Source organism: Hemicordylus capensis, chromosome 11 (assembly GCF_027244095.1).
Source record: "Hemicordylus capensis ecotype Gifberg chromosome 11, rHemCap1.1.pri, whole genome shotgun sequence".
NCBI classification, from domain to species: Eukaryota; Metazoa; Chordata; class Lepidosauria; order Squamata; family Cordylidae; genus Hemicordylus; species Hemicordylus capensis.
In genome coordinates this window covers 18,671,422-18,693,043 of record NC_069667.1, presented here as the reverse complement: position 1 = coordinate 18,693,043, position 21,622 = coordinate 18,671,422, and the positions used below count along the sequence as shown (strand labels likewise).

Genomic DNA, 21,622 nt, shown 5'->3' with positions numbered 1-21,622 from the left:
TCTGGTTCGGACTCAAACCGAACCGGACCAGCCAGTTCTGTGCACAACCCTAGCAAGCCGCACTTCTGGATTGGACATAACCAAGGTGCCGCTGAAATACCGTTATCAGCAGTGTAATGCACTACAAACCGAAGGTAACAAGTGGAGTTAGGGGAGAGAAACCGCAGGTCCATTTAAAAAAAAAAATTACAGATCCCCGGATTTGGACGTTCAGCTAGCAAAGCTGGAGGTGAATGGACCTCTGGTTTCATGTTTTGTCTGAATCCAGCCATTCTCTTAGAGACTCCCAAGCCCTCATCCCAGAATTGCCTGTCTGGCAGTGGAGTGACATTTGCAATCTACAGGCACAAGCCTCAGAGAGAGGCAACCATTTCTATTATGGTTTATTTCAGGGATTGGATGGAGGCATCAGTGCCAAGACTGAGTCCTTGGGGTTTCATTTTTGTGTCTTTTTTAAAAAAACCAAACCAAAAAATATCTGATTTTCTGACAAATGGCTCTATATGAGGCAAGCCAAGTTTTTAATGCTCCATTTGTAAGTAAGACAAAGTGCCAAAGAAATGGCTTGCCCATTAGTTAATAGGCAAAGATTCATAGGCACTGGTTGTAAATGTTCTACAGATGCTACAAATGCTATTAGTTTGTCATTTGCTAACAGAGGAAAGAGGCACCTTTTTAAAAGTGGCAATTCTCTTTATTTAGCAGCAGGAGAGCAACTGGCGCTATCCATCCCCAGCATAGCATCCCTTCGGTGGCTGTTGCCGGAGTCTATCTTATACTTCTTTTTTATATTGTGAGTCCTTTGGGGGACAGGGATCCATTGTATTTATTTATTTATAGCTATGGAAACTGCTTGGGCAACTTGAGTTGAAAAGCAGAATATAAATACTTGTCGTATACACAATGGTAAGCAGGGAGGATAACAGAGGAAGTAAACAGGAAGCCCCAGTGCACACACCCCCCCGCAATTTATCATTTATTCATTTATTTGATATCCCTGCAAACTGTGGTTAGTGTTGGACTAGGACCAGGAAGACCTGAGTTCGAATTCTCATTCAGCCATGGAACTCACTGGGTGACTCTGGGCCAGTCATGTATCTCTCAGCCTAACCTACCTCACAGGGTTGTTGTGAGGATAAAAATAAGTATGTACACTGCTCTGAGCTCTTCAGAGGAAGAGTGGGATATAAGCGTAAAAATACATAAACAAACAACCAAACAAACAAACTGAGCAGTGGTGGGTGGAGGGGTGAAGAAAGGAAAATTTTTAGTTTAAAAAAAAGATGACAGCAGGGAGACATGATAGAGGTCTATAAACTCATGCATGGTGTGGAAAGTGGATACAGAGAGATTTCTCTCCCTCGCACATAACACTAGAATCAGGGCTCATCCCATGAAACTGATTGCCAAGAAATTTAAGACCAACAAACGGAAGTACTTTTTCACACAACGCATAACCAACTTGTGGAATTCTCTGCCACAAGATGTGGTGAATGCCAGCAGCCTGGATGGCTTTAAGAAGGGTTTGGATCACTTCATGGAGGAGAGGTCTATCGACGGCTACTAGTCTGAGGGCTATAGGCCACCTCCAGCCACAGAGGCACGATGCCTCTGGATACCCGTTGCAGGGGAGTAACAGCAGGAGGGAGGGCATGCCCTCATCTCCTGCCTGTGGGCTTCCCAACAGCATCTCGTGGGCCACTGTGCGAAACAGGATGCTGGACTAGATGGGCCTTCTTGGGTCTGATCCAGCAGGGTTGTTCTTGTGTTCTTATGAAAAGCAGAGCTTGTACAACATCAGGACTGACAACATGTGAGTCACTGACTCTTCCTCTTGTTTGCACAGGAAGCTGCCATATACTGCGTCAGACCATTGGTCCATCCTGCTCAGTACTGTCTTCACAGACTGGCAGCGGCCTCTCCAAGGCTGCAGGCAGGAATCTCTCTCAGCCCGATCTTGGAGATGCTGCCAGGGAGGGAACTTGGAACCTGGATGCTCTTCCCAGAGCGGCTCCATCCCCTGAGGGGAATATCTTCTAATGCTCACACTTCTAGTCTCCCTTTCATAAGCAACCAGGGCAGACCCTGCTTAGCTAAGACGACAAGTCATGCTGGCTACCACAAGACCAGCTCTCCTCTGTATATTGTATTATGCGTACAATATACAGCAGCAGGAGTTGAAACAGCCCTGAGCTGGCACTCTAAAAGGGAAGACGTAATGGGCTGCAGGTGAAGTCTAGGCATTCACATCTCCCCCACCCTTCCATTCATTCTTTTGCTTCATTCATGAGGCTTTCATTTCCATTCACTCACACCCTGGAAATCAAGGCCTTCTGGCTTGAAGGAGTGCATTATGTCCTAATGGAGGCCCAATGTGCCTTGGCTCTCAGATGCTTGGAAGCTGTGGTGCTCAGACGTGTAGAGAGGATTGCTGGTCTTGCGGTAGCAAGCATGTATGGCCCCCTGTGCTAAGCAGGGTCTGCCCTGGTTGGCATTTGGATGGGAGACTCTATAGAAAACATAGGGACATAGGAAACTGCCATATACTGAGTCAGACCATTGGTCTATCTAGCTCAGTATTGTCTTCACAGACTAGCAGCGGCTTCTCCAAGGTTGCAGGCAGGAGTCTCTCTCAGCCTTATCTTGGAGATGCTGCCAGGGAGGGAACTTGGAACCTTCTGCTCTTCCCAGAGCGGCTTCATCCCGAGGGGAATATCTTGCAGTGCTCACACATCAAGTCTCCCATTCAGATGCAACCAGGGCAGACCCTGCTTAGCTATGGGGACAAGTCGTGCTTGCTACCACAAGACCAGCTCTCCCCTCTATATGTGTGAGCACTTTCAGATATTCCCCTTAGGTGATAGAGCCACTCAGGGAAAAGCATCAGCAGAAGGTTCCAAGTTCCCTCCCTGGCAGCATTTCCGAGATATAGCTGAGAGAGACTCCTGCCTGCAACTCTGGAGAAGCCGCTGCCAGTCTGTGTAGACCAACAATGTTGGGTCTCCAGATGTTATTGGACTTCAACTCCCATGATCCCCAACCAAAGGCCTCTGGGGCTGGGGATGATGGGAGTTGAAGTCCAATAACATCTGGGGACCCAACGTTGAGAATCCCTGGTGTAGACAATACTGAGCTAGATGGACCAATGGGACTCAGCATAAGGCAGCTTCCGATGTTCCTATGTTCCCCAAGGCCATTCATGGGTTTCGCTTTAGCCATCCTGATGGAGGACAAGCATCTGGATACTGTTCTCACCTTTCTCCCCAGGTTTCACGGAGAGGTCATGGCTGGTACCAGGGGCTGGCATTGGCTGGGCAGCGGCCAGGGGTTCCAGTCCAGCAGGGGATTCTTGACTCTGAAGCTGGAGGTGGCCTATAGCCCTAGTCTTAGTAGCCATTGATAGACATGTCCTCCATGAATTTGTCTAAGGCCCTTTTAAAGCCATCCAAGCTAGTGGCCATCACCACATCCCGTGGCAGAGAATTCCATTGGTTAATTCTGGGCTGCGTGAAAAAGTGCTTCCTTTTATCAGTCCTGAATTTCCTGACCTTCAGTGTCATGAGATGACCCCTGAAACAGATATTCACTATGTTATGCTGAACACAGGTACAGAAGTACACTTCCTATCTGTACCAGGTCTTGGAAGGGCCTGTATCCAGGTTCACTTTTAATATGAACCCAGGTACAGTCGCTCACACAAACCTGTGAATGAGTGTACAGACGTCTATACGCTTGTACAGCATAAAGTCGGAATCAGACAGGAGAGAGCGAGAAAATGTGACCAGTGACATTGTGAGGGGGTGATTGGTCTGTTGAGGGGGATCTCCATTTAGGAATACAGGAACATAGGGAACTGCCTTATACTGAGTATAAGGTCTCTATGAGCATGTCAAAAATAAAATAGAGCAGAAGCTTTCAAGTTCCCTCCCTGGCAGCATCTCCAAGATAGGGCTGAGGGAGATTCCTGCCTGCACCCTTGGAGAAGCCGCTGCCAGTCTGTGTAGACAATACTGAGCTCGATGGACCAAGGGTCTGACTCAGTATATGGCAGCTTCCTATGTTCCTATGTTCCGTCAAAAGAGGACTGGTTGTGAGACACACTGAACCATCACGTCATGTCGTGTTCCTGCTGACATGCAGAAGAGGTCATTTTGGACGACATCCACATTCCTTTCGGTTCCGGTGGGCTGGGCTGGCAAGGCATCCTCGGAGCAGCTGCACGCGAGATGGACAATACTGTCGTCCCCATCATGCCAGTGGCGCCGCTTGCTCCCAGTGCCTGGCACAGATCCCAGCGGGTGGGTGGGTGGGAGTCGGGAGCCTGTTCTTTATTTAGCCTCTGCGTCTCATTTCCGATCTGAGAGTTTCCCAAAGGATGAGCCGCTTCGGCAGGATTCGGTGGCGTTGTTCTGGGGAAAACCCGGCAGGATCTGCACAGTCAGGGCTTTGATGTGTTTCCTTTGGGCTGCTTCCTGCTCGCTGGAGCACAGGCTAAAAATATGCTTCTGCTGACATCATGGCTGCTTCCCTTCTCCCGTTGGGGTGGGAGCCACACAGGTCCCCAACCAACGCATTCCTCGGGAGGAGGGGGAGGAGGAAGAGGGAGGTCCCCTCCAGGCCTGCTCCGGACAGCTGCACACCAGCTGCAAGGGAGGTCGGGAAGCAGGCAGGTTGTTTAGGAGAACATCACCTGCTTGTTACAGGCTGTTTTCCGTTGCTCCAGGATGCGGCATTCCAACCAGGGCCGTCCCTTGGGGGTTTCTTTGGCACCCCAAGAAAAAGTTTGATTTCAACACTCAGCTGAGAAGCGTGAAGGCTTGTCTTTAATTTGAGCCAGGCAGGCTGTTCATTCACGAGGTCGTCTGACCGGCCAGCAAATGACTAGCCTGCCTGGCTGGAGGATACAGTGGGAGAGAGTTCTTCAGAGAGAAAAAGATGCTGCTGCTGTGAATCTGGAAACCCTGCCTGAGGCCATTTCTTTTTGGAAATGAACACTGATTCAGGCCATGCAGCGTCCAGAGAGGGAGTGCATCTTCGGAGACCAGCTGCTTATTGGGAGCTGAGGTGCCGTGAGCAAAGAAGACGGTGACTTCTGGGGGTGCAGAATGTGTAGGCGCTTTGGGGAAGCAGGGTGCCGTTTGACATCTTACAGTCTCACCCCACTGGGCAGTACTTCAGGGGTGCGGTGCAAGAGGGAGAGAAAGAAGAATGGGCAGTGCTGCATCCTGGTACTGTTTATACGCCCCTCGCAAACTGGCACCCTAGACCAGGGGTTCTCAAACTTGGGTCTTTAGAGGTTGTTGGACGACAACTCCCATCACTCAAAGGCCATTGTGTCTAGGGGTGATGGGAGTTGTAGTCCAACAACCTCTAAAGACCCAAGTTTGAGAACCCCTGCCCTAGACGATCACCTAGGTCTGCTTAATGGATGGGCCAGTCCTGCTTGCAAGGAGCCTGAGGAGAGGAGAGGTGAGGAATTTTCTGTCAACTTCCCCTCCTCCATACCACTTTCAAAGTTTGCAAGAGTTGGTTTTGCAAGGGAGCTGGCCCCCATGAGACTCTTGGGGCGCAGCAGCATTCGGTACTCTGCCTCAGGCACATGGATACCTTGGGATAACCATCCTGGGCCATTTTTGGAAGGGCAGTATAGAAATCAAATTAATAATAATACTAATACCTTGGGCTGCTTCTGGTTCCTTGGGCAGCAAAGCACATAGATGATTCCGGCTATCCCTACTTGGCAGGGGCAGTCCCTGTCAACGATGTAGTCGGACATGCAGAAGTTCAGGCGCTCCCATGAAGTTCAGGCGCTCCCCATAGCCACACTCACCATGGTGGCCAGACCCATCCCAATGGCCACACCGCTCTCTCAGATAGATGCAATAATTGGGAAGATGCTTTTACAAGGAGTCAAGGATCATTGAGACTCTAGGGAATGTCCTAGAATGGATGACAGGGAATGCCCCCTGAAAGGCATGGGTTCCTTCCAAATGGCCATAGGGATGCAATTTGGCAGGGCCAGTGGCCATTCCGAAATTCCACGCATTCCACGGCCATTTGGAAGGGACCAGTCCATTTCAGTGGGCATCCCTGGGCCTTCGTTTTAGGATGTCCTGCCACTAGTCCACCGTAGGGCTTGCATGTCGACGGTCCCAGGGGTTAGGGTCCCTGGCAGCATCTCCCGGAACGGATAGGAAAGACTCCTGCCTGAAATCTCGGAGAGCCGCTGCCAGTCAGTGCAGACAATACTGAGCCAGATGGTGCAATGGTCTGACTCAGTATAAGGCAACTTCCTATGTTCCTAATACAGGAAGGATGGTAATAAACAGTTGGAATAGCAAGAGAGCAGCATGTTATTTCTAATGAGAAAGCAAAGGGCTTTGTGTCCCTGCTGAGACACCCCCCCTTGGGGATGTAGTGTTGCCTCTCCCTGCAACACTACACCATTGGCCCTATTTTCTACTTGGGGCTGACCCATCCACTAGGTTTTAATAGCTCCGATGGTCCTGCCTTTATATATGAAAGAGCATGGGCACCTGATCACATATATGACCCCCTTCATGTCACAGGTAAAGAAGTCACGGAGTGTATATTCTCATGAGTTAGATACCGGACTTTTAAATAGCTCACGTTTCAAATGATTGATGCAAATCGTGGGACAATTTCCTAGGGGTAAATGTCTGTTCATAGACCCATCTGATACTGAGAACATAGGGACGTAGGAAGCTACCTTCTACCGAGTCAGACCATTGGTCCATCCAGCTCAGTACTGTCTACACTGACTGGCAGCAGTCATTTCCAAAAAAAGACCCCATCTCCATAAGGCTTTTGAGTGCACATAGGAGGCTGTCTTATGCCGAGTCAGAACATTTAGCTCAGTATTATCTACTACATACTCAGCCCTACCTGGCGATGCTGGCAGGGATTGAACCTGGGACATAGGGCCATAGGAATATAGGAAACTGCCTTCTCCTGAGTCAGACTGTTGGTCCATCTAGTTCAGTATTGCCTACCCAGACTGGCAGCAGTTTCTCCAAGGTTGCAGGCAGGAATCTCTCTCAGCCCTGTCTTGGAGATGCTGCCACAGAGGGAACTTGGAACCTTCTGCATGCAAGCAGACAGGTGCTCTTCCTATGTTCCTATATTCCATTGAGGATGGAGGCATCAGTACCTCTCCCCTCCTGTGGGTATCGCTGGCCGGGCAGTTTTTCTAGGAGCAGAGATGGTTCCTGAACCCAGTCCTACTTGTCCTCCATGTCATAGGACCCCTCCTCTGAGAACCAGAGAGGGAAGAAGAGCTGGTCTTGCGGTAGCAAGCATGAATGGTCCCCTCTGCTAAGCAGGATCCACCCTGGTTGCATTTGAATGGGAGACCACATCTGAGCATTGTCCACCATATGATACCCCCTTCAGGGGGTGGGGCCACTACCCAGTGGTAGTCGCTGCTTTGCCTGCAGAAGGATCTGTCCCTGGCAGCATCTCCAGGTAGGTCTGGGAAAGACTCCTGCCTGAAACCGTGGAGAGAGGCTGCCACCAGTCAGTGTTGACAATCCTGAGCTAGATGGTCTGGTCTGACTCCGTCTGGCAGCTTCCTAGCTTCCTATGTAACCAGGGTCTGGCTTTCTGAATCCTAGACAGGACAAAGCGAGAGTTCTCTCTTATGCAGAAGAAGAGCTTCTTCTAAAAGGCCTGCGCAGACTGTGAACGCAGCCAATGCAGCTCCACATTGATCTGGCCTGCCAGGTGCTTCAAGCTGTGTTCCTATCCTTTGTCTTCCCAGGCAGGCAGCCAAACCAGGAGCCCTGCTGCATCCCAACGGCGTGAGGCTTGCAGGTTCAAAGGTTGTGCAGGCTGGCTCCGCTCTCGCACCCTCAACTCTGCTCCCCTGTTCCGCTGCGGCGGTTTTCTAAACCCGCCACCGAAGCTCTCATTTATGGATCGAGTCATATCCCTTTTATTGTGACCGATTCTTTTGCCATTGTTTGGGACAGAGGGGTGCAAAATATCTTAAGTGGCCCTTTGTTTGCTGAGGCCATGAGAATCAAACGGCTCCAGGGAGAAAGAAGCAAGCAGCTCCTCAGGGCAGAAACTTGGTTTTCTGAGTGCAATGTGGCTCTACGTCCATGGGTGAGATTCTTCTCACACAAGGAAGCTTGGTTTTCTGATAATTCAGAGGTGTACATCCAGAATTGCAAGAAACTTGGTCTAGGGAAATAAAGGGAGAATCACTTTCAATCACTTGATTTTTATTTTTATTTTTATTTTTATAGCACATTTCCATACCACCCCATATTTAAGTCTCTGGGCAGTTCACAATCACAGTGATATGCTTTCCCTGCAGGAAGTGTTGAGGTCGGGCAGAAAATTAATACATCAGGAAGACATCTAGCCTAGTCCTTTCCCTGATATGTTACTTTTCTGTGTGCAGAAAACCCTGTGTGCTACTTTTCTGCATGCAGCCTCCTCCTCACCACTGGCAAACGCTTCCCAAAATGACATTCTGCTTGAACGTTATTCATGAATGGAATTTGCTGTACAAGATACAATGACCTCCACTAGCTTTAACGGCTTTAAAAGGGGATTAGACACATTCATGGAGGTCAGCCAGATGCTGTTAGCCGCTGTTAGTCATGATGGCTATGTAGAACCTCTGTGTTCAGAGGTAGTCTACCTCTGAATACCAGTTGCCGTGTGGGGCAACAGCAGGGGAGGGCTGCTGTCGCATGAACATTTCTAGCTGCCTTATAGTAGGTGCTTATAAATCTGCGGGTAGGAAGCAGCATCTCAGAAGAGGTATTCCCCCTTCTCTCACATACAAATAAGGGAATGCATCTTCCAAGACTATGCCCACTATGATACACGTGCAGATGGGAAGCACCGTCTTAGAAGAGGTATTCCCCCTTCTCTGACAAACAGGAGGGAATGCTTCGCCTGAGAAAATGCCTCCTACAGCACATGCACCCATGATCTTAAAGCAAAGCATGTTTCTTGCTTCAGAAGCATTGTTTTACCCTTATGTAAATACATGCAAATATAATCAACATAGCCTTTCCTCTCCTTTCTCCTTTGTTTTTCAACCAGCTAACGTAAAACTTGAAAATTTAGTCACTTTTTAGTATTCAGAGGCCCCTCATAACTTGAGGCCCTAAGCTTTAGCTTGTGCCTAAATCCAGCACTAAATGTATGGGTCTCAACCCTGAAACTGAGCAAAGAGGCACTTCTTTAAAAACTGTGATTCTCTTTATTGAGCAGGGGGAGAGCAGCTGACCCTATCCATCCCCAGCACAGCAGCCCTCCAGTGGCTGTTGCTGATGTCTATCTTTTGTTTGTTTGTTTTTAGATTGTGAGCCCGTTTGGGGACAGGGAACCATTTTATGTATTTATTTCCATCTATGTAAACCTCTTTGGGAACTTTTACTGAAAAGCGGTATATAAATATTCATCATATCCATATTTGTGGGGCTGGGGCAGGACCCGGGGCTGGCTGGACTTACCAGTTTCCACATTCATGTTGGGTCTAGCTCCCGGTAAACTCCCTGAACCGTTAGACGTTGAGCTGGTCGCACAAGACTTCTGCGACTTCAGAGAAAGGCAGGACCGGTTCCGCTCGAGGTTCCGCGAGGGATGGTGTCCCACAGTCACGGCAGAGAAGCTCCAGTCTGAAAATCAGATGGGAAGTCAGGCTTTGGGGAGATGCAAAAGCGTCAAGAGAGATCCGCTTGGACCAGCACACCATGGATGTTTGAACAGTAGCCCTCAAAGTCACCAGAGCTGTGTACCGACAGCTTTTTAACTTTCTAACGTGCAACTTTTGTTGAGCAGGAGGAGAGCAACTGAACCTATCCATCCCCAGCACAGCATCCCTCCAGTGGCTGTTGCTGGTGTCTATCATATATTTCTTTTTTTAGATTCTGAGTCCTTTGGGGACAGCTTTTAAATGTGGTTCTAACAGAGGTCTTGCTTTTCATTTCAATTAATTTTAAGAATGTTTTCATATGGTTTCCTCTGTTCTGCTCATTTTGTGAGCCGCCCAGAGCCGTAGTGCCTTGGAGGAGTGAGGTATGAATATTTCAAACCAACCAACCAACCATGTTTAATTCTGAGGTGTGATGGCCTCTCCTGTATCCCAGGCCTGCTCAACTCCAGCCCTCCTGCAGATGTTGGCCTACAACTCCCATAATCCCTGGCTTTTGGCCATTGTGGCTGGGGATGATGGGAGTTGTAGTCCAAAAACAGCTGTGGGGGAGGCAAAGTTGAGCAGGCCTGCTCTACCCTCTCCCGACCGCCATCTTACTCAGGGGTGTAGCGAGGGGAGAGTGGGCCCTTATTTAGAACATGGGTGGCCCTCCCACTTGCGGGAGCTACTGAGCTCCCTCCTCCCGTAGGCTGGGGCTCCTGCTGCAGCCGCCGCCACCAGCCACCTCCTTCAGCCAATGACCTGGCTTCACTCATCCTCTTTCCATTGGCTGGGCCTGGGGGAGGAGGGCGCTCACCAGCTCCGCCCAGAGGCTCCCGGATGCATTACGGCGGGTTCTTTGCACCCATAGGCATTATGACAGCTCCTCCCCCATCTTGATGCAACAACCTGGAGCAGTCTTGCTGCAGAGAGGGAGGGCTGGTGCTTCACACAACCACCGAGAGTATGAGTGGCTGTGGAAGGCTTGAGTGGTTGTGGGAATCCATCCAAGGCAGCCAGAGAATATGGGACGCAGGGACCCCAGCAAGAGTCTGTGTCTTACCGGAATGGCTGCGCCGAAGCCTCCCGCAGCAGAAGTGCACTTGGCACTGCTTCCTCACGTTCTCCTTCATGAGGCAGTGGAAGATGAAAATGAAGAACCCTGAAGGGAGAGTGGAAGGAGCATCAGTGCCAGGGCTGACCCAGGATCTGCAGGGGCTCCCACCTTGGCTCCCCAGATATTGTTGGACTACATCTCCCATCATCAATGGGAGGACGTTTTGGGCTTGTGCTAGCAAGCATGGATTGTTCCCTTCCCATTTAAAGACAGGGAGAGGGGAAGCCTAAGATCAAGAGGCAGGGAGTTCCAGAGAACTGGGGCCACCACTAGGAAGGCTTGCCCATGTGTCCCCAATGGTTGTGCTTCAGAAGGTGGCAAGACGTGCAGGAGAGCTTCTCTACCTGATCTCACGGCTGGGCAGAACTTACCTTGCAGGGTGTTGCAAATGGCAAAGGGATACATGAAAAACTCCTCCACTGGGCCCCATGCAAAGAAGGCAAAGCCCCACGTTAAGCCGAGCAAGAATGTCAAGCTGGCCACCCGCTTCAGGTCTCGGTGCCAGCTCTCGCAGTTGCTTCGCCCTCGGTGCTTCCCTTTCATGGTCCGAATCTGCAGGAGGACAGCGATGAATATGGTGGAGTTCATCAGGAACATCAAGCAGAAATACGCCACCACCGAAATGTAAAAGACAAGGTTGTCCTCAATCCAGCAACTGTTGAAGACAAGGAAAAAGCAGACTCTTATGGCTGCTGGGTGATCATTGCATGGTCAGGCGAACAGTCCAGGGTGGTTAGTTCATGTTTTATCAATGGGAGCGAAGGGCGGGAGCTGAGCTCTTGATAGCTGGATAGCTCTCTTGAATGTTTGGATTGAGATACCCATCAGAGGCTGGAGGAAGGAAGGCCTCTCCCATTGAAGGGAATGTGCAGTGTGTGTGTGTGTGTGTGTGTGTGTGTGTGTGTGTGTGTGTGTGTAGGGGCAACTGGCAGAGAGAGTAGAGAGATCAGAGTTTTTAAGCTTGAACAAAGAGTGCAGCCTTGGAGGTCTGGGCATGGTTGCTCTCTGGTGTGATCTTCTGCTTTATAACAGTGCCTGCTCTTTGCCTCCACTTGTGCTCCGCTTGCCTATTTGTAAATAAAGCAAATAGCAAAATGTCATAAGTCTCCAGAGCTCTCTCTCCTCCAAAGGAAACCAAACCAGGCAGCACTGCCTCTTGGAACTCCTCAGTACAAGAGTATGCTCTTGAGAAAAGGAAGGCTGTTTGTTCGTCAGGTAAAGAGGGGGTAGGCTGGCAGGGGCAACACTTTCATGAGGCGAGGTGAGGCGAGGTGAGGCGAGGTGAGGCAGTTGCCTCCGGTGGCAAATCATTAGGGCACCAGCAGGGCAGCATCGGAGCACCTTTTAGGGATGGATCTGATCGTTGCAAAGCTTGGGCCAGATCCTTTGCTTGTAAAGGGGGATCCTCAGTGGATTCCCATTTACAAGCATGCCCCCTCAAACCAAATTGAACCGGTTCAGCCCGGTTCGACCCTCAGACCGAATCGGGGGCCGGTTTGACTTGAACTGGCTCAAATTCAGCTCAAATCCAAATCAAACTGCTGGCATCGGTTCCATGCACACCTCTACTTTGCACAACCAGCTCCACCTAGGTAGGGCTGCCCTAGCTCAGGTAGAGCTGTTCGTGGGAACAACTTCCATATTTTGCTGTGGTTTTTAAATGAACACCTCTCCTCAAACTCCTTGCAAAGCTCGCAAAAAGTACCAGGAGAGAAGGGGAGGCTGCTGGCAACCTTCCCTCCTCCCTGTCCCCTGCACCACTGGGAAAGCTTGCAAGGGTCAGTTTTTAAAGGGGGCTGACCCCCACCCCTGTGGGCTCCCATGATAAGGAGCAAAGGGGTGCATTTTAAAAAGAAAGAGGACATAGGGCCATTCCTTCTTCCCGGCTGTCACTTCCTCCGTTCCTTTGTGCACTCAGGTAGAACTCTGGATTATCCGCATGAGAGACTTACAAAAGCATGAATGAGTTGGAAGGAGATCCATCTCCATAAAAGTTGACTTTTACAATGAGAATAGTAACTACGATAACAGCTGGTATTCCTGGTGGCATACAAGAGACAAAACAGGCAAGGGGTTACTAAAAAGGGAATTAGAGAAACATAGAAGCAATCTCCTTTGTCCCTGCCCGGCTATCTTCCAGTATCACTGCTAAGCAGGAGGGAAACTTCTTAAAGCTGTGGAGTGCAGCTATAAGGCAGTGGAGGTCTCAAACTAGGGGTCTTTGCAGCAGGGCTCTGGCTGGCATCATGCTCCTCCACAGCAAATCCTGGACAGAAAGAGCTATCCATCTGTTTGCTGCTGAACTGCAGTGCCACCCATATAATGGCTGGAACAGGTACTGCAACTCCCTGGCAGAAGGAGCTAGTGGCCTATTTGCTGCTGCACTGCAGTGCCACCCATATAATGGCCAAAACAGGTACTGCAACTCCCTGGCAGAAGGAGTTAGTGGCCAGTTTGCTGTTGCACTGCAGCGCCACCCATATAATGGCCAGAACACATACTGCAACTCCTTGGCAGAAGGAGCTAGCGGCCTGTTTGCTGCTGCACTGCAGCGCCACCCATATGATGGCAGGAACGGGTACTGCAACTCCCTGGCAGAAGGAGCTAGCGGCTTGTTTGCTGCTGCACTGCAGCACCACCCATATAATGGCCAGAATGGGTACTGCAACTCCCTGGCAGAAGGAGCTAGCGGCTTGTTTGCTGCTGCACTGCAGCACCACCCATATAATGGCCAGAATGGGTACTGCAACTCCCTGGCAGAAGGAGCTAGCAACCTGTTTGCTGCTGCACTGCAGAGCCACTCATATGATGGCAGGAACAGGTACTGCAGCTCTTTAAGCCAAGTGACCCAAGGCTCCAATGGGGCCTGGTTAGCCCCATTTAATAGTGCTTTAAGCTTAACTCTTTAGCCTGAACAATGCTCCTTGTTAGAGCAACATCCCTGCCTTATCTTCTGCTACTGGCCTTTCCTTATGGATCTGATCCAGCACTTGGTCCAAGCCTTACATAAGATATTCCCCTGAGGGGATGGGGCCACTCTGGGAAGAGCATCTGCATGCTAGTATGCACAGAAGGCCCCAAGTTCCCATCCACCCCATGGCATCTCCAGATAGGGCTGGGAGAGACTCCCACCTGTAACCTTGGAGAAGCTGCTGCCAGTCTGTGTAGACCATATTGAGCCAGATGGACCAATGGTCTGATTCGGTATAAGGCAGCATCCTAGGTTCCTATTCTGGACTGACAGTTCTCCCTACTTGGGTGCAGGTGCAGGATCCAAGATGGCAGGCCCATCGCCCTTACCCCAGCCCACGACGGAAAATTTCACCATGTAGTTGGGAACGTAAATGTTGAAGACTTTGATGAGGGCATAGTACATGTGGATGGCTTCAAGGCCCATCCAAGTGAAGGTTGCCAGCAGAAAGTAATGGAGGACGGCGGCGACACCAATGCAAAGACCGTTGATGTGGAACGAGTAAAGCCATGAGTTCACCAGGAAGGTGAGGTTCAGCATAAGCAATGCGAAACAGAGGTTGATGAGGATCTGGGAGGGGTAATCCCCATGGAGTTTCCTGGAACAAAAATGGAAAATAGTCATTTCGTCTCCGCAGCCCTTGCTTCCAGTCAAGAAGATACTGCTGGGTTTGTATTGCTGGCACTGGCGGGTCAACAGGGACAATTCTAGAATAACTAGGCTGGGGGAGCAAAAGGGTAACCAAGAATGTCTTTGTGGGAGGGACGATTTGGCTACACATTAAATACATACAGAGGCAAGATAATAGATTTGCCTTATTAAGGAAGCTTGCTTGACATTTTCAGACTTAATCAGAACATGAGCCAGATACCTCTGGGCAAATGACAGACCTCTTCACGCAGTCGTTTGAGCAGCAGGGAAGTTACTTGCCTAGGGAAGTTACTTGCCTGGTTCGAATCCCTGCTGGTGTGTTTCCCAGACTATGGGAAACACCTAGATCGGGCAGCAGCGATCTAGGAAGATGCATCCCGTCCCCACTGATGCGGTTGGACTACAACTCCCAGCATCCCCAGGAGCTGCATTTCAGTGACAGTGTCAAGGCCATTCTGGCCGGGGGTGATGGGAGTTGTAGTCCCAACAACATCTGGATGCCCAAGTTGGAGAATCTCTGTATTTGTGCCTTTGTCACTTTATTTGTCAATGGCCTTTGCATGCTCTTTTGTGCGTGGAGGCAGGGTATACATTAATAAAATATAAAATAGTAAGTAAAGGATAAATACCTTCCCTAAGTCACTACATGTCAAGCCTCTGCAAGGGTAAAACTTGGCAAGGGTAAAACTTACTCAGCAAGGGTAAAACAAGGGTAAACCATTAATATAAACTGCAACACACACACAATTGTAGCTGGGGGGGTGATGGGAGTTGTAGTTCAACAACAGTTGGAGGGCCCAGTTTGCCCATCCCTGTCCAGCTGTCTCTTGCTCACTCAAAAGGGCCATAAGGCTTGTTCCCCAGTTGCCTTTTGCGGAGATCTTCTGCAGGCCACATTTCTTTTTTACCCAAGCACATTCACACTTCTCTGCAAAGCCCAGACTCATACCCTGATGACACAGAGGAGGAGGAGGGTGCAGAGGCGTAGCAAGCTTGGAGTGGGCCCAGAGACAAGATTTTAAAATCCCCCCCTCACTGAAGCTTAGCTCATGAAGTAAAGAAATCTTAAATAAGGCTGAATAGTGGTAACAAAAAGCATAGTAATTAACACACACACACACACACACACACACACACACACACACACACACACACACAACACCTATGTGCCACAATAGAACATCATCCTAAATTATTTTTTTAAAGGTTTTGTAAATTGTAGCTCCGGTCTTAACACTCGCATCAATTTTGGAGGATGAATACAACTGAAGGAAGCCCGGGCGGATGTGTGGCTGGGGGAGTCAGTCATGTGACTTGCCTCTGGGGAGGGCCCCAAGGCAGTGGGCCCCCAGACCACTGTCTCCCCTTGCCCTATTATAGTTACGCCCGTGGGAGGGAGAACATTGTCAGGTGGAACTACACCCATCAATAGCTTTGGAAATCACCCATCTTGCTGAAGATTCCCGCCAGGAGGGAAGCAAACTGATGAACCCAGATGCAGGGTCCCCTCAAACAGGGATTCCCAGATGTTGATAACTACAACTCCCAGAATCCCCAAGCAAAAGCCATCACAGCTGGGGATTCTGGGAACGGCAGTCAATGGCATCTGTGGATCCCTGTTCGAGGGAACACTGCCCAGATGTAGGATACTTAAAGCAGCACTTTCTCCCGGCTGGAGTAAATTTACTCAAGAGGATGTGGCAGCCGGGCACCATCTTATTCTGCTAGGCTAACCCATGAGTAAACTTTACACTCCATCAGGAGCAGCAATGGAGCATTTCAAGGTGGTGGCTGAGATCAGCTGGGCACTGCCTGGAACAGTGATGCCTGTGCAATTGTCTGCAAATTTATACTGCAAAAAAAAAACCACCAAAAAACCAAATGCACCAAAATCAGTAGAATGGCAATGAGAGAAGATGAGTGACAAAGGAAACGATGAGAACTGGAACAAAGGCATTTGGGTACAGACATGCGTTAGAGCAGGGCTTCTCACACTTGTGGCCCCAGATGATGTTGGACTGCAACTCCCATCATCCCCTGCCACAATGTGGCATGGGATGATAGGAGTTGCAGTCCAACAGCGTCTGGGGACACAGGTATGAGAAGCCCTGCTTTAGGTGGGAAATCAGTATTGGTATATAGGACATCAATATGTGCAAGATGAACCTACTCACTCAATGGAAAGGTAGATCACAATAGTCAAGCCGAGGAAAATGGAGGAAACGCCACAGCCCACGTGGGAGACCAGTGTTAAAGCCTGGCTTTCCGTAGCATTGCCGACTGGTTTTCGAGATAAGTCCTGGAAACCAGCATTAAAAAAAACCCAAACACCTTGGTTAGAACTCATTGAGGAAACCAAGGCCGCGTTCTCACGACCAGGACAACCGTGATTAAAGGGTTAACTGCGATCAGCCAGCCCCTTGTTGGCAAGTTACCCAACATCAGTGACTGTCCCACACCATTGTTGCTCAAGACTGTTCCGCAACTCTCATCGCGCAAGCTTGTATGGGCCCACTCACACATTATGTCCAACACTCGTACAACGAGTGCACCATGTACACAGGTACAGTCATTCACATGTTATGCTGAATGAAGACACAGAACTACACTCTCTATCTGTACCGTTCATTTGAAGGGCCTGTATCCATGTGCACTTTTTAAATGAACACAGGTACAGTCATTCACACAAAGATATGTATGAGTGTACAGACATCTGTACACTCGTACAACATAACGTCTTAATCGGGCTTATGTGAGCCATTGTTGGAAGGGCAGCCCTGCACCCTGATCCACTTTTGGAAGATAAAAGTAAAGTTGCCATCAAGTCGATTTCGACTCCTGGCGCCCACAGAGCTCTGTGGTTTTCTTTGGTAGAATACAGGAGGGGTTTACCATTGCCTCCTCCTGCACAGTATGAGATGAAGCCTTTCAGCATCTTCCTAAATCGCTGCTGCCCGATATAGTACCAGCGAACTGGCAACCTTCCGCTTGTTAGTCAAGCATTTCCCCGCTGGAAGGGCAGTATAAAAATTAATGAATAAATAAATAGTGTCCCAGAGAAGGTCTTCCTCTAGTGCAGGGATTCTCAACGTTGGATCCCCAGATGTTAATGTACTTCATAGGAACATAGGAAGCTGCCATATACTGAGTCAGACCATTGGTCTATCTCGCTCAGTATTGTCTTCACAGACTGGCAGTGGCTTCTCCAAGGTTGCAGGCAGGAATCTCTCTCAGCCCTATCTTGGAGATGCTTCCCGGGAGGGAACTTGGAGCCTCCTGATGCTCTTCCCAGGGCGGCTCCATCCCCTGAGGGGAATATCTTCCAGTGCTCACACTTCTAGCCTCCCATTCATTTGTAACCAGGGTGGACCCTGCTTAGCTAAGGAGACAAGTCATGCTTGCTACCACAAGAACAGCTCTCCTCCCATAGTCCCCAATTGAAGGCCACTGGGGCTGGGGATTACGGGAATTGAAGTCCAATAACATCTGGGGACCCAACGTTGAGAATCCCTGCTCTAGTGGATGCACACCACAACTTTGTGCCGCTGTACAATTTCCTTGTGCGAGTACAACTTTGTGGACTGCGCCGTTGCACCGTTAAGATGTCAGGCACTGAACTGACAACATCCACTTCCTCTCTCATGCTGCAGGTGAGTTGTTGTTTTTAAAGTGGCAAGGTTCCCTCAAATCCAATGGCAAGAGACCGCCCGCTGCCGCCCGCCCCAGGAACCCTGGGGTGATCCACACCGGTGAGCAACAATACTTACCATCAAGACTCCAAAGTGGGTCAGGTGGTTGCAGTTACAAACTGTGTGATTTCTGTCGGTATATTTCATGTCACACCCTGATGTATTCCAGCCGCCGAGGCCATCTGCACAGCAGAGAAGTGAGATATTTCATCCGCGGTAAGCCGCACCTGCCATTTTTAGCCATTCCCTGGTGGGACACGGTGTGTGTGTGGGGGGGGGGATGTGTGAATCCGAACCCGGGCCCACGCTGACTAACAGATCAGCCCCATCAGTAAAATACCTTGTGTGGGGGTGTGGCGTTAGAGACCCTGTGTGCTTCCAGAATGCCTCTCTCAGCTCACCCACTGAGATTAGCATCACTGAACTGGTGGGCAGAAGAGAGATAAAAAATTGTCATTTACTTGGCTGGGCTCCATTTGAAGCAGCAGAGCCTTCATTCCTAAATAAGAGTTCTCTGCTGCCCACTGCCCAGATTACTTAGTTTGGGATTTTGAATGATAATATGCTGTTTTAAGGCATAGCCTATGTCCTGCGAACGTTCCTTTTTTCCTGCCCTGATCAATCATGGTCCATATTTTTGCCTTTGAGGGCTATGTCTTGGGGAAATTGTGTTAGAATTGTGTTAGTATTGTGTTGCCTTTGAGTGGGAAGCCTCACACTGTGACTGCTAAAGCATATTTCAACCCCTTGACATCCTGTAGGTCAATTATTATTTTTTGGTTAGTGTATCTTTGACAACTAATGTCCCTTGAATTTAGCATTTAGATTAGTAGAGGGTAGATTACTGTACTGTACAGGTGGAGTAGAACAGGGTTTCTTAACCTTAGGCCCCCAGATGTTGTTGGACTACAACTCCCATCATCCCCAGACATGGCCTTTGTGGCTTAGGGTGATGGGAGTTGTTGTCCAACAACATCTGGGGGTCCAAGGTTAAGAAACCCTGGAGAAGAAGATACAACTACAAGCCAGTGTGGTGATGGTGTTAGAGCATTGGACTAGGACTGGGGAGACCAGAGTTCAAATCCCCATTCAGCCATGAAACTCACTGGGTGACTCTGGGCCAGTCACTTTTCAACCCACCTCCAAAAGCATAAGAACAAGCAGAAAATACGGACATCAGCAGTATTCCTTGTAACCGGGACTACCAGATATTGTTGACTACACTCTAAATCAGATACACTAAATCAGAGGAGAGTGTTCTCGCTGGAGCAATTTAATGCCTTGCCTCCTGCCATTTTGGATGGCAGATTTAAGAGAATACCACTCAGGAATTGGCTATGTCCATGCGGTTTGGGCAATATCGAGTCCATCTCACATGTGCTTTTATACTGTTTATATTATAGGGACATTTGCATTGCCTGGATAGAACCACTTATAAAAACCCATGCCAGGACAATCAGGAGAGGATTATACTTCCTTTCTTCTAGCAGAACAGTATACAGTAATTACAGCTGGGGGAGCAAGTAGGGATGTGCAAATCAATTTGGGTACAAATTGATTGGTAGTCAAATCTGGCTGATTTGGGCAATTTGGAGACAGAACAAATCACTCCTGTGGTCCATTGACTAGATTCGGGTCCAAATCAAATCACACCAGATTCGATTTGAATCTATTCAAGATTCAGATCCCTCATATAAATTTCCCCAGATTCCCAGCTTTCTTTAAAAAAAAAAAAAAAAAGCTAAGCTTTAGCCGTTGTAGAAGTGGAGTTATGGAGGGTTTCTGACTTCTGGGTGTTTAGTCTAGGGAAAGTTTGTTTAGTCAGATTTTGCATTAGACTGTTATTTTCTTTTCATGTGTTTTGCATATCCACCCCTGAACCAGTTCTATTGTTGTTTTCTTCTAATGCAACTAAGCTAAGAAAAGCTGAGCCTGCGCCCATCCAGCTAGGGCACTGTAAAAGACCCTATAAGCTTTTAAAGGTACTTTTGTGTTTTCCTACATCCCAGCTCTTTGCAACTCGGTAACCACGGTTTTTAAAGTGGGCCGCCCCACTATCATCTGGGGTGCCTTTTGAAGTATTCTTGTAACCTACTAAGTATTTCTCTTACCTGTAACTAAAAGCTGGCAGAGCCTCAGGCTGAAGCAGTCTGTAGCATTTGAATAAAGCTTTATTTTTCTTTTTGTTCTTTGCAGTTTTAGCAAGCCTCTTTGAGCGGATTTTTAACTCAGGAGTGGGGACTGAAAGGGTTTTCCCCCCCTCTCTGGTGCAACACATCTCAGATCGTTCAGCAACCTACCAGTTTTCTCATCACATGTAAGCTTGCACATAGAAGGCATTTGTACTTTTCCAATAGCAGAGGAGAGAGTTTCCCTGAGAATTCCACCCAAGCCTGGGGGGATCAAAATCTGTTGATAATTTGTATGGTGGTGGCAGGGGGAACTACCAGAAATAAAGGAAAGTTTTTGGGGGAGAAGCCTTTGTTCTGAAAGCATGGAGGGGATGATTCAGCATTTTTCTTCCCCTCATGTAGGCTTACTCTAAAACAAAGGCTTGGGTAAATCCTTCACACAGGTCCTTTATTTTAAGGGTGTTTCATTTCAAGTTCGAACCACTCAAAACGGCCCATTTCAAGCTCAAATTGATTCAAATTCGAATTGATTTGCACATCTCTAATGTGCACACCATACTCACTGTTCTTGTTAAAATCCCAAAACACACATACTGGGGCACCGTCCTGAAAAGGAAAAAGAAACTGCTTAAGACATGTTGCTTTCAGAATGGCTGGTCTTTCGCTTCATCTAAAGCTTTTTAATAAGCTTTGTTAAAGCTTAATACGATTGTGTCACACCACCATCTGTAAGATGAGAGAGAGAAAGAAAAGTCAGAGGCAGAGTTTCCACTAAAATGATTTGAGGCCAGGATATTTAAAGAACTGTTTCCTCCCACACAATACTACATGCCCACTCAGGCTTTTGAATACAGACCATTTCTGTATCCTGTTGCTGTTGGAGATGCAGCAGGCAGTGTGTGGGATAGGGCCTTATCCTCTGTGGCACCCAGCCCACAGAACTCTCCACTCCAGAAAACTCATCTGGTTCCCTTCCCTTGACATTTAGACTATGGATATGAATTCTGTCTGCACCTGCTTCCACTTCAGATGCTGTTTTTCTGCTTTATTAGATGTGCTCACTGGAGCAGAAATTAGTTTGTCAGAATCTATTCTGCTTCTGGACATTTTTTTGAATTCCACAAACCACATGAGGAAGAATTCCTGCTCACTTTTCTGCCTTTTTCTAGTAAACACCACACTTTTCAAATTTCAAATTTAAAACTAAAAGGAACTCATCTGCCCCCAAGGGCACCCCAAATCTTTTTAAAAACTTTTTTTGCACAACGACACCTTTTAAATTTAATTCTTATTCATCAGTGTCACATATAATTTTTAAGTGCGGGGAGTGAAACATCCACAAAGCAATTTCAGAAACAAAAAGTAGCAATAAGAGAGCAAGACACT

At 48.5% G+C, this 21,622-nt stretch overlaps 1 protein-coding gene across 2 annotated transcripts in view; it reads right to left on the bottom strand.

Annotated features, from left to right (window-relative positions):
- Window positions 1–7,957: 7,957 nt before the first annotated feature.
- The window catches only part of ADGRG4 (adhesion G protein-coupled receptor G4), a 30,291-nt gene continuing 16,626 nt past the window's right edge, over window positions 7,958–21,622 (bottom strand). For both annotated transcript variants that reach the window (XM_053274215.1, XM_053274214.1), the window contains 9 exons: window positions 20,800–20,842; window positions 18,183–18,286; window positions 16,590–16,714; window positions 14,094–14,362; window positions 12,746–12,833; window positions 11,165–11,448; window positions 10,740–10,838; window positions 9,495–9,659; window positions 7,958–8,205 (listed from right to left, as the gene is read on the bottom strand). In XM_053274215.1, coding sequence (XP_053130190.1) covers window positions 8,078–8,205; window positions 9,495–9,659; window positions 10,740–10,838; window positions 11,165–11,448; window positions 12,746–12,833; window positions 14,094–14,362; window positions 16,590–16,714; window positions 18,183–18,286; window positions 20,800–20,842 — 1,305 coding nt within the window. In that variant the 3' untranslated portion in view covers window positions 7,958–8,077. The remainder of the gene's footprint in view (window positions 8,206–9,494; window positions 9,660–10,739; window positions 10,839–11,164; window positions 11,449–12,745; window positions 12,834–14,093; window positions 14,363–16,589; window positions 16,715–18,182; window positions 18,287–20,799; window positions 20,843–21,622) is intronic.